Source organism: Vulpes vulpes, chromosome 2 (assembly GCF_048418805.1).
Source record: "Vulpes vulpes isolate BD-2025 chromosome 2, VulVul3, whole genome shotgun sequence".
Classification (NCBI taxonomy): domain Eukaryota; kingdom Metazoa; phylum Chordata; class Mammalia; order Carnivora; family Canidae; genus Vulpes; species Vulpes vulpes.
The window spans coordinates 101,567,629-101,580,838 of record NC_132781.1 but is presented as its reverse complement, the minus strand read 5'-3'; the positions used below and the strand labels follow the sequence as shown (position 1 = coordinate 101,580,838).

General features: G+C 36.5%; 1 protein-coding gene and 1 long non-coding RNA gene across 6 annotated transcripts in view; one reads left to right on the top strand and one right to left on the bottom strand.

Moving 5' to 3' along the window:
* Positions 1 to 13,210, bottom strand: part of MYO3A (myosin IIIA) — a 372,796-nt gene that overhangs the window by 77,310 nt on the left and 282,276 nt on the right. For all 5 annotated transcript variants that reach the window (XM_072742032.1, XM_026013647.2, XM_072742058.1 and 2 more), the window contains 2 exons: positions 11,561 to 11,771; positions 10,622 to 10,769 (listed from right to left, as the gene is read on the bottom strand). In XM_072742032.1, the coding sequence (XP_072598133.1) occupies positions 10,622 to 10,769; positions 11,561 to 11,771 (359 nt within the window). The remainder of the gene's footprint in view (positions 1 to 10,621; positions 10,770 to 11,560; positions 11,772 to 13,210) is intronic.
* Positions 1 to 13,210, top strand: part of LOC112931123 (uncharacterized) — a 73,188-nt gene that overhangs the window by 18,022 nt on the left and 41,956 nt on the right. The window lies entirely within an intron of this gene.

Below are 13,210 nucleotides of genomic sequence, written 5' to 3'. Positions count from 1 at the left end.
CACCTATTACTTACCTCTATCTAGGGAGACCTGAGCAGGTTAAATAAATGATTGCGTGTTAAGGACTGAACTGTGTCCCCCACCCCCACCCCAACCCAAGCTTATACGTTGAAGCCCTTATATCCAGTGTGATGACATTTGGAGATAGGGCCATTAGAGAGGTAATTAAGGCCAAATGAGGCCATAAGCGCAAGGCTGGAATTCCACAGGATGGGTCTTTTTTTTATAAGAAGAGGAAGAGACCCCAGGGAAGTGACTGCATAGAGTAAAAGCCATATAAGGTCACAGGGAGAAAGGCAGCTATCTGTGAGTCCAGGAGGCAGTTTGAAGCTCTGCAGTCTGTGATACCTTATGGCAGCCCCAACAAACAAATACATGAGCTTTCTGGATTCCTTTTGTTAACAATCATTTTGAAAAGCTCTTTCTAGTGAGAGGAAGACTGTGGTGAAAACTATAAATCATGTGCACATGCATAATCCTGAGCTTCTGATTATAAATGTAATAGATGCTCATATAAAATCATACTATTTATTCAATTTTTACTTTATTCCCTTTGACAAAATGGAATGGAGAACATGTAATGAAAATATTTTCAGGACGCCTGGGTGGCTCAGCGGTCGAGTGTCTGCCTTCGGCTCAGGGTGTGATCCTGGAGTCCTGGGATCGAGTCCCACATCGGGTTCCCTGCATGGAGCCTGCTTCTCCCTCTGCCTGTGTCTCTACTGCTCTCTCTGTCTCTCATGAATAAATAAATAAAATCTTAAAAATATATATGTATTTTTTTCATGAACATTATTTGAATGGCTACCTGAGATTATATCCTGTAGCTTTATATTCCATTCTATTACCTGGGGACATTTTAGATTCCTTCTTTAACTATTTTATTTCTTTTTTTATTTTTTTAAGTAATATCTACACCCAACATGGGGCTTGAACTCATGATGAAGAGTTGCATGCTCCACCAGCTGAATGAGACTGGTGCCCCCTCTTTATTACTTTAAATAGTGCTCTGATGTACATCTTTGTGCACCAAGTTTTTCTGTATTTTGGATTATCTTTAGGACAGATTAGCTTGTCAACTTGGAAACGTTTCATAGGCTCTGATGATCATTTCTAGATAGATTTTTTTTTTAAATTCTTGCAGCAATGTGCTTCCTAATCAGCACTGCATACACACTCCTAGCTCACTGCATCCTCACCAGCATTGAATATTCTCATTAAACAACTTTTTCTGATATTTTCAATAGGAGAAAATGATAGCGTATTGCTGTATTTGCATTTCTTTGATTAGATCTTCAACTACTTAAAAGGACAGTTTGGAGGGGAAATAAAGCAGATCTCTGGTTAGTACACGTTACACAATGCCTGCCAGCTACTATGAGGAGTGTTATCACTCTGAAACAGATAATAATAAACATAACTTCTTCTTGGGCTCAGAGATAGCATCACATCACCACCAGTTGTGACGTTGCTGAAGATTCAGGAAGCCAGAGATCAGAATTACGTCAGTTTTCTCTCTTTTTTTCTTGGTTAGTCTAGCTGAAGTTTCAATTTTATTTATTTTTTAAAAAACCACAGATCCTGGCTTGACTGTTCTTTTCTATTGTCTTTTTAGTCTCCATTTCATTTATGTCTGCTCTGATCTTTATTTCTTTCCTTCTAATGTTGGGCTTAGTTTGTTTCTTCTTCTAGTTCATTGAGGTATAAAGCTAAATTTGTTTGAGACCTTTCTTTTTCTTTTCCTTAATGTATGTGTTTTTTGTTACAAACATCCCACTTAGAACTGCCTTTGCTGCATCCCTTGAGTTTTGGCATGGGGTGTTTTCATTTCCATTTGTCTCAAGATAGTCTTTTTTTTTCATTTTGTATTTTTCTCATAGTTTCTTTTTTTTAAATAATAAATTTATTTTTTATTGGTGTTCAATTTGCCAACATACAGAATAACACCCAGTGCTCATCCCGTCAAGTGCCCCCCTCAGTGCCCATCACCCATTCACACCACCCCCCGCCCTCCTCCCCTTCCACCACCCCTAGTTCGTTTCCCAGAGTTAGGAGTCTTTATGTTCTGTCTCCCTTTCTGATATTTTCTACCCATTTCTTCTCCCTTCCCTTCTATTCCCATTCACTATTATTTATATTCCACAAATAAATGAGAACATATGTTTGTCCTTCTCCGATTGACTTATTTCACTCAGCATAATACCCTTGAGTTCCATCCACGTTGAAGCAAATAGTGGGTATTTGTCATTTCTAATGTCTGAGTAATATTCCATTGTATACATAAACCACATCTTCTTTATCCATGCATCTTTCAGATGCAATGAAATGCCGGGACACCTGCACCCCGATGTTTATAGCAGCAATGTCCACAATAGCCAAACTGTGGGGCAGCCCAGGTGGCTCAGTGGTTTAGCGCCGCCTTCAGCCCAGGGCCTGATCCTGGAGATCCGGGATCTAGTCCCACATCAGGCTCCTGCATGGAGCCTGCTTCTCCCTCTGCCTCTCTCTGTCTGTGTGTCTCTCATGAATAAATAAATAAATAAAATCTTAAAAAAAAAAAAAACTGTGGAAGGAGCCTCGGTGTCCATCAAGATAGTCTTTGATCTTTCTTTCCAATTCCATTTGACCCACTGGTAGTCCAGGAATACATTGTTTAATTCCCACATATTTGTGAAAACAGGCAGACTGAATCACCATGTAAAAGTCAGTTCCTACCTAATCCCCCAAAACACCACCTCATTATTATACCGTGGGAGAGTATTTTCTACTACTATCTGATAGTTTTATCTAAGTATGAAGCTTCAAAAAGATTTTCCTGAATCACCAAGGTTTCAATCAAGGTATTTGGCTCAAATGACATTTTTCTTTTATAAAAGGTGGGCAGGGGATCCCTGGGTGGTGCAGCAGTTTAGCGCTTGCCTTTGGCCTAGGGCGCGATCCTGGAGGCCCGGGATCGAATCCCACATCAGGCTCCCGGTGCATGGAGCCTGCTTCTCCCTCTGCCTATGTCTCTGCCCCCCCCCCCTCTCTGTGACCATCATAAAAAAAAAAAAAAAAGATAAAAGGTGGGCATACAGAGTGACAGGGTGCAATGGAGTCTTTCACTAAACCTCTGCCTCTGAAATGAAGTCCTATCTCTCTCTCTCATATAGGTAAGTCTATCACTTGACACTGCTCCATAGTTTCAGGTATTTTAGAGTCTAGAAATATTTTAATAGCTGGTATAGATGATTCTCAACATTTATGTGCTTGTGTTTGCTGTTTGGAAGTTATAAAGTAGTATCTCTTCTATTTTTAGAAGAACAGTGCATTTGATATAGGATTTATATCAAGAGATGGTATTAGGAATTCCCCTGGGTTTATGGCACTCTGGATATACCACTGTAGAAGATACCATATGCAGACATTCCTCAAACATTTGTGGACTACCTGTTGTGTGTATGTTTAGAAGAAGGTGAGCCTAGAAAAGGTAGAAATAAAGACAAAAAGGAAGAGTCCCTGTCCTTGAGGGCAGAGCATAGTCTCTCTGCTTTTCTAACTCTGATGTTACATTCTAGGATCTCTTTGCTGGTACTCTATTTCTTTTTCAACTGTTCCATCTGTAGTTCTACATCCTTCTTTTTAGGTGGTTTCTGCCTTCTCCAGCACCCCAGGCTCTGCTATCACCGCTGCCTGCTCCAGTGCTAATGCTCTCCCCACTTGTTTCCTTCTTCCCCACTTTATGTGGATACCCTTTGGCCTTCCATGTGAAAGCCTGTCTCTATCTCTATTTCTCTTTTCCTTCCTTCCTCCCTTTCTTCTTATTTCCTTTCTTTCAAATCAACAGAGCACCTTTTTCTTCTGCATGAGAGGTTATTTTGTTAGGTCCCTGGTTCTTCTCAACTTTGTTTATTTGTTTTGTGAGAAGAACCTATGATACATACCAGAAGATGCAGATTCTGGTCCTGGTTTGTTTCATCAGCCTTTGAGCAAGTCCCAAGGCGTCACTTTTATCTATGACATATAGATGTTCTACTTAGGTTTCTTCTATCTGAAAGATTTCAAAATGCCCCAATTGCCTGAATGTGTTGTGAAACTTAATGAGTGAATGCATAAACATTCTGTTGACAGAACATGTGCAGGGGAACGAAGCCACATAAACACATTTATTCCCTGATGCCTGCCTTTTAGCAAAAGAATTCCGACTCACCAACTGCTCATATGAGTGTACACATTTACAGAAACTGCCTACAGTGGAAAGAAACCATTGAGAAGTTACTCATTCTAATCATCTTCATTCTAGGAAAAACATTTTGAAGGTTGAAAATCTAGGATTTAGGGTGCTATCGCTACTCAGGGTGAGTTGAGTATTTTTCTTATAGTGAAAAAAGTATGTTAAGATGAACATTTTAATCTAGTCACTTTTCGTGTATGATACCCATTCTTGAAAACTTTTCAAAAGCCAAAAAGATCTTATAAATTTATATTCTACTGACAGGTGACAGGTATTGGCTTAGGATAAGGAGGAATTTCAATCAGGAATTCAGAAATGTAGTTTTTTTATATACCAAGATTTCTTTCACCTTAAACTATTTATCCCCCACTGTCACATTTTTTACCCCCCCAATTTTTTATTTCATCTTGTCAAAAGTATGCTCTAACCTGACATGAGGAAAACTATAGTAATTGAATGGATCTATGCTCACTGTTATGTATTTCTTTAAAATTACTTTATATCATAATGAAAATATTTTTTTAAAATGTCTTAAAACTATACCAAATTATCAAAGTAAGTACCACAAATCCCCACATCACATTAAAGGTACTGACTCAACTTCACTTATAAAAGAGAAACACATTGTGTGTAGCACAGGTGTAGGGCAAGGGATGATGGGAACATGGGAGCATAGGACGCTGCCGGCATAGAGCCAGCAGGAGAGGACCACATGGGAGATGCTGTAGGTATGCTCTACGCACATCCAATCACCTGGATATCAACTTCCATACTCACTTAGTATGCAAGAAGTTTAAGGAACACTTGTACATGATCTCAAACAGTAACCCAAAACTTGGATGAGCATTTATTTAAAAAGCAAGATTTGTTGTATCAAGAGTTTCTTCTTTTCTTCCTTTTTTTTAGCTTTATTTATTTGAGAGAAAGAGAGCACAAGAGAGGTAAGGGGCACAGGGAGAGGACAAGGGACAAGAAGACTCCCTACTGAGTGTGGAGCCTGACTCATGGCTGGATCCCACAGTCCCGAGATCATGACCTGAGCTGAAGTCAAAGACTAGCTGACTGAGCCACCCAGTCACCCTTTGCTGTATCAAGGGTTTCTTAAATGCATGGCTGTTTTAATACTTAAAGAAAATGCCTATAAAATGCTATTTATCACTTGGAGAGCTAAAATAAGACAAATGCTACCACCACTGTACACAATGGTTTGTTTAATAGGGAAGAAATTTGGATATGAAATAAAAATTCACACTTTGCAAGCAAAACAATTTAAAGTCATTTATAAAGGGTCTATTTTGAATTACCTACATTTTTTTTTATCAGACGACTAATTCTTTTACTTTGTAATGTAAAAAAAAGTTGAAATTATAGATACTGTATAATGAATGAATTTTTGGTCTTTGAAATTGCCACAAATTATGAGTTGGAGCCCATATTCAAAATCTGAAAAGCCTCAAACTTTAGGATATGAACAGCTGGAGATGAAAGTCATACACATCACTTTCTGCAAGAAAAGCCCGAGCCATAATTGCAGTTATTGTTTGCATTATGTGCTGTAAATGGTTTCCTGCTTATAAAATGACTTCTAACTTTTAATTCTAGACCCATGGGTGGATATATAAGTGATATATGTAACAGCTTATGCCTGTACAGAACAAATATTAATAGCTCACTCACTTTAAAAGGAACTTTAGTTCAGTTAATAGTCAGAAAGATATGCTGGGGTAATGGGTAAAAAAACTCATCCTAGATATGAGTAGGAGTGTAAACAAGTAGAGTGAATCTTCAGAATTCTAGAATAACACTTTGTTGGATATTTATGTGCTGGGTGCATAATGGTCCTAAAGAATAATGGCATTTTTTCCAACTCAAACTCATGCCCATTGGTGACTCATCAATGGCTGGTTGTTCATTCCCCTTGATGTGAAACAAACTTCCAGAAAGTGGGGCTCATTTCCTCTGTATGTTCTACACCACAATGATTACACCATAGTGTAATTAAAAGAAAGGACAAAACCCACCACTACAGCATCAGCATGAGTCTAACGTGAAGAGAATGTCAAGCTTTCTATCACACTTTGATTACTGTTGTGCTCTCTCTCACTTGGAAGAAAGCTAGAAAACAAACAAAAACAACCAAATAAAAGCAAAATCTTGGCTACACAGTCAGTGTGGAGATTCAGTGTGGAGGCTATTGTAAAAAGATGTCTCCCTTATCAGGAATGTGGTTACTTGTCTGCTACCCTTTAAGCTGCTAACCTAAAGTTTTTTGAGAGATATGGGAGCAAATAGTGTGCATCAAAACAATGCTAATGTGGAGTGCCTGGGTAGCTCAGTGGTTGAGCAACTAACTTTGGCTCAGGTCATGATCCCCGGGTCCTTGGATTGAGTCTCGCCTATGAGTCCCTATTGAGTCCTGCCCCTCTGCCTATATCTCTGCCTCTCTCTGTATCTCTCATGAATAAATAAATAAAATCATTAAAAAAATAATGCTAATGCAAATGTAATAGAGGAGGCTGGCAAATGAATTAATAAAACTGACAGAAAATTATAAATGCCTAAATTGTAACTCGTTTAGAAGAGTTTGAATCTTGAATTTTACAAGATTATAACTATACCCTTATTTGTAAGGGTGGGGACCTTGATTTTTATTTAATTTTCAGACTACTGTTTTCAGGTATAAATTGTCTCTTTAAAATTTTGTTAAAATTTATATATATATATAATTAATATATATAAATATATATATAATATATATAAAATATATATATATAAAATATATATATATAAAAAATATATATAATATATAAATAATTATATATATATAATATATATATATATATATATATAATGTTTCTTCTAATGTTGGAAAAGTATGGAAGCTTCACATATTATGAAACATCAAACTCCAGAAAAATTTCAGGAGCTATGTATTATTTAACACTATCCACCCAGCAAACTATGGATTAAATCAGTACCATAAACTCCTTCACTAAAAATGTTTTACTATAGTCTACTGATTATTGTTTTAATGGGTTGGGGGAGCCTGGGTGGCTCAGCTGGTTAAGTGTCTGACTCTTCAGCTCAGGTATTAATCTTGGTGCTGTGAATTCAAGCCCTGCTTTGGGCTCCACGCTGGGTGGAAAAAGGTTCTAAGAAAAAAAAACAGCATAGAGCCGGCCTTGCACACCTGGCTCAGGTTCTCTCAAATTATGCTATTAACACACACACAAAAAGAAAGTAATGGGAAAACAATATTTAAAATACCTTCATAACCAACTTTGCTGGAGTGTCCCCCTATATATTACATGTCAACTGAACTTGAGCAAAATAAGGAAAGCCTTTCAGCAAACCTTTATGTATATTCCAATGTTGTAGGACTGTCTGTAAAGATAATGTCTGTTGGTTTAAATAGAACCAGAAATTGTTTCTTTTGTGAAGGTGTTGCCAGAGAGTTGTTTCTTGCTCTGACTGCCCAGATTGCTTGAACGTCTGTGAAACTGATAATAGTATGTCCTACTGATAAGCAATAATGGCTTTATTAAATCAAGGAGCTCTCAGGTCAAACCTATGATGAAAAGGAAAGTGTGACCATGACTTTAATTAATGATTTGTCTTAATAGCTGTTTCTCATTTATAGAAATCAGAATAAGTGCATTCTCTACCTGTGATAGGTAATATACATAGCTATAGGTAGCATTTCTGAGTTACAATTTTTGCATTCATACAGAAGTGACAGAGTGAGAAAACAAAACAAAACATGTGCACCCACATGTTAATATCAAAAGAATCACTGACTAATTCCATATCCAGTGGATCACATATTCATCGATCTGATCACTCAGTGGTCTGTAAGATTATGAAGCAAGGATTCTTGGGGTAGTTACCTTAGGAAGGCGCTTGAAAGGATTATGAATGGCCTTAATTCCTCAAACTACTTTGTATAATCCTGGATTCCAGTTGAAAGTTTAATTTGTTGTGGGCAATTTTGAGTTTTTTGTCTTGAAAGCCTCTCAAGGATATTTAAAAGAGCCTTCCAGAATAGTTTCATTTGTAGCAAGCCCAAGGGCAAAAAGCATTAAGAGCATTAGGATCATGGATAAAATTCAAAGCTATCAAAGTGGACTGTAAACTATAATACCCTAAAAGAAGTGAAAAGCAAATAATTATTGAAATATATGGACATTGTTTTAAAGGCTAGTTCCAAAAAAAGTAGGTTCTAACTTCAACCCCCCAAAGAGAAGAAACACAGAGATCTACCAACACAAGCTGCTAATTCATCAGATGGGAAATATGTGAAGATGCAGCCAGTCCTATAAAGGAGATAATCCTAATAGATCCCTATCAGAAAGTCTAAACAAATAGACAAACAAAATTTACTTGTTTCAGGCTCTGGTTAGGATGGATTCTGTGAACACTGTGAGGCATTAAAGCAAGATAGATATTAATTTAATAAATATTTATCGAGCACTTGCTGTACATCAGGCTCTGAAGATACAAAATGACTTCAAGGAGTTTGCAGCCTCGTAAGAAAGGCAAAATTATAAACCAAGTATTTTTACTGGAGTATAGAGGAGGTAGGTATGTGAATAAGTCTCACTAATTTTCTTGATTTCAGTAATGAGAAATGAAAGGCAACATGACATTTTTGGCTTGAGTAAGTGGGTGGACAGAGATGTTACTCACTGAAGAAGAGTATAAGAGAGAAAGGTGACAAGTTCAATTCTGGATAAAGTTCTGGAAGCTGTCTTAAATGGAGGCAAGGAGTTAAAAAAGATGGGGAGTGGGAGATGAGGGCTTGGGCATCACTAGAATGAAGGGGATGATTGAAATAATGGAAACAGATGATTTTTCTTACTGAGCATAAGTTAGCATTTAGGACAGTGATTCTCAGCCTTGGCTGTGCATTGGAACAGACTGGGAAACTTAAAAAGACCTTGATGCCTGGGTCTCATCCCAAGAGATCTGATTTAACTGCTCTGGGACAGGGTCTGGGCACTGGGATTTGACAAAGATAACCAAGTCATTCTAATATGCAGCTGGAGTTGAGAACTACTTATTTATGGCATGATACAGGAGATGGTACTGGTATTTGGGATGCCAAAGGAGGGACTCTCCAGAAATGAGAATCTGTCAACAGGGTTGGAAATTACAGAAAGGCTTATTATGTAGAGACTAAAATGTTTCTGATACTAATAATGACGGATGAGATCAGCAAGGCCCATTCCAGTAGGATGGCTGAGGTCAGAGCCAGATGCTACAGACTCAGGGTACTCAGATGGGGAAGAAATCAATGCAATGAATACTGAATATGATTTCAAGAAATTTGGCTGTGAAGGGATGACAGAGGCCATGGCTGAGAGATAAGCAGGTTGGGGAAGGGCTTTTGTTTTTAATGATTTTTAAAGATTTCATTATTTATCTAGACTGAGGGATGGCACTAAGGGAGGGAGCAGAGAGAAGGGAGAGAGGGAGACAGACAGAGACAAAGCCAGAGACGGAGAAAGAAGAAAAGGAATGGATATTTGATAGGCCAGATCCTGGGCTAGATGAGAGCTGTGCAAACACAGATAAAAATCTCACATTTTTGTCCCTTTTCTTGGCCTAAGAAATGTCAAGATTTAAATGTTTTCCTTTGCTACCAGTGTTTTCAAAATGCAATTTTAAAGCAAATCCTCAACAAACCTAAATATCTGGAATCAAAAGAGGTTTATGTACCTCTGCCTTATCTCCAACTTAAAAAAAAAACTTCAGTTCTAATCATAAGCACAAAACAATTTAATATTATTAAAGGGAGACCAATGACATACTAAATGATAAAAAAATATGACCGTTTCTTTTAGACCTGACGAAATCGTCGAAGTAATTTTAATACGACAGCTTTGCCAAATGCAATTCAAGTAAGTCTCTGATTTTTGAAGCAGAATCATAAATTACACGCTGTACCCGGACAAAATTGCCGTTTTGTGGCATTTGCATCAAACCCATTATCTTGTGTTCTGTTGCCTAGTTACCAGAATTCTGAAGTTTTAACGCATTTTAGATGGATATTTAAATTTCATACAGAATTTCAGCTATGCAGTTTACAGAAAGAGAAACAGTTGGACACATCTGCTTACTTAAATTTCCAAAGAAACTTCTTTGTTTACAAGCCTCAGACTTGCTAAGTTTTGCAAAAGGGTGCATTGATTTTAGATGGAGGGCATTCAAGGTCATGCTTCAAGACACACCAAATTCATACTTGTTTTCTGGTTTTGTTTTTGTTTTAATTATGATCATGCATAAAAGAAAATCTTTCCTTTGTCTATATATTTGAGGCTTGAAATCGATGATTTAAATCCTGCTTCATTAGTACAATTCTGTGTATAACACACACATGCATGCATCTTTATAGTACCTTTGACTTACCTGTTCCCATGTGAACACATGTTGATTGAAATAATACTGAATTTGTTCATTTGCAATGTTAATGCACAGCTGCTCAAAGGAATTTTTTTTGAAATTTTCAAAGCCAAATATATCCAGAATGCCAATGCTCAGTTCATCATCATTCCCACTAGAAAATTAAAAAGGCATTATTTTGAGTTCTTATTTAGTTTCTTAAGAGGGAATGTAAGGCAGGGTATCTTAGAGTTTTACTTTTGTGATTTAGCTAAGAAACTACTACCAAGACACAGAGTGAAAAATCTCTTCATAGAATATAAAATTAAAGTAGGTAACATTAATTTTAATATGTAAAAGATACATATTTGGTATTACGGAAATAGCTCCTATACTTTTTCCTGTGGGTTCATGGGTTCTACATCGCAGCCCTAAGTAACTCATGAATCACAGGGAAAACCTGGCCAGCCTTTTAGACATGGCAAAAATATGTTCAATAAACACTATAGCAGAAAAGCATAAATTCTGTGTAAGATTATCTTTATTTAGTCTTTCACTATAGAATAATTAAAACATCTTGCTAAAAATATTTTACTTTTAAAGAATTGTTATTTACTTTTGAGTTATTCATTCATAGTTATTTAATATAGAATAAATGGTAACCTGGAGAAAGATATAAATACATTTGAATTTATTTTGTAGTAAAGTACTTTAAAATGCAATTAAATACTATTTTATTATTTTTAAAAAAATGTTTTAGTTTTAAATAAAGTCCCAGGACTTTAAAAATTTTGTAGCTATCTGGCCCAATAAAGTGCTAGTAGGAAATAAAGCAGAGAACTTTAGCAATTAACTAATAAGAATTAAAAACATCTTCAGAGGGACTCATACATAAATCAGTAAATTGGAAAACAGATTTACATCACCTGACATTTGGGAAAAAAATGTTTCCATAAGAATGTTTACCTTGGTGATGTGCCATGCTTCAACAAGCTGTTAATACGATTGACTATCCAACTAAAGAGACGCCCATATAAAGTTTTAGCCATAGCATCTCGGACATCGGTGGCTTTTTCTACGGTATTGGGTCGTATAATTGTTTCTCCTCTAGTGACCACACAGTGGGAGGTAAGAGCTTCTTGTAGCTCATCTGCCTGAATGCAAAGCAGAGAAGCAGCTAAAAAAAAAAGTAAAATAAAAAGACGTGTTGTTAGAAAAAGTTCTGGCAATGAAGTAACTTCCCATTGAATGAAAGCATCTTAGTTTACCTTCTTCAAATGACCTGAAATAAATATGTGAAGAATTTATAATGTAAAAATAAGTTACTATTCAGTAGTAGTCCTGGCTCCAATCATTTTTCTCTATTTGGTCAAATGTAGGCTGCTATATAATATAATAATATAGCACAACCCAAACTAAACTGGCTGACAGGGGGAAATATATTTGCACAAGCCAGTGGTTGTTTATGTAATGCCAAACACAATTCCACTGAATTATGTTAAATAATTTAAAAGCATGATGAATAGATTTGGGATAATTTGGACACCATTATTATATACACATTTTCAAAATGTAGAATTTTTTAAAAGATTTTTTAAAATTTTATTTATTTATGATAGTCACAGAAAGAAAGAGAGAGAGGCAGAGACATAGGCAGAGGGAGAAGCAGGCTCCATGCACCGGGAGCCCGATGTGGGATTCGATCCCGGGTCTCCAGGACCACGCCCTGGGCCAAAGGCAGGCGCCAAACCACTGCACCACCCAGGGATCCCTTAAAAGATTTTTTTAATTTATTCATGAGAGACACACAGAGAGAGGCAGAGACACAGGCAGAGGGAGAAGTAGGCTCCCTCTGGGGAGCTTGATGGAGGACCCCAGGATCCCCATCCCGGACCCCAGGATCACAACCTGAGCCAAAGGTGGACACTCAACCACTGGGCCACCCGAGTGCCCCACAAAATGTAGATATTAATTGGAAGTTTACTTAGACTTCAGGGGTACACCCAAACAAAAGTATTTTATGTAACTTCTGCAATATTGAATCAAAAAAGCACAAACCTTATGTTGACATTCATATATATATTTTTACCACACTACTTCTCAGTTATGTATTTCAATGATTAAATTTTGTTACAGTGTGATGCCTGGAACATATATTCATATTTAATGATAATTAAATATCACAGGAATTTTAAATGAATAATACTGAAACTCAGTGAATAAAAATATTCATTTTTTAATACAATAAATATCTTTAATGCAAACTGTTACGTGATAGACTATTTTTTAAAATCAGTTGTTCTCCTTTCAAATTACTTTCAACATTCTGAATTTACCTTTAGCATTTGGGACAAGCTATTTCTTGACTATGTGACTAAAATCAATGAACATTACTATAACTTTTTTCAGATTGCAGAAGTAATACAAGCTAACTGCAGAAATCTTACTTTGAGGTTAACATTCTGCATTCCTTTCCTTTTAGGGATGTTTATTGCCACTATTCTGCATATGTATTTTATCTTAATATAATTTCTCATTTTGTTAAATATTGCTTATAAACAATTTTAATTTGCTATATAAAATTCTGTTATGTATCATATGAATACTTTTTACATT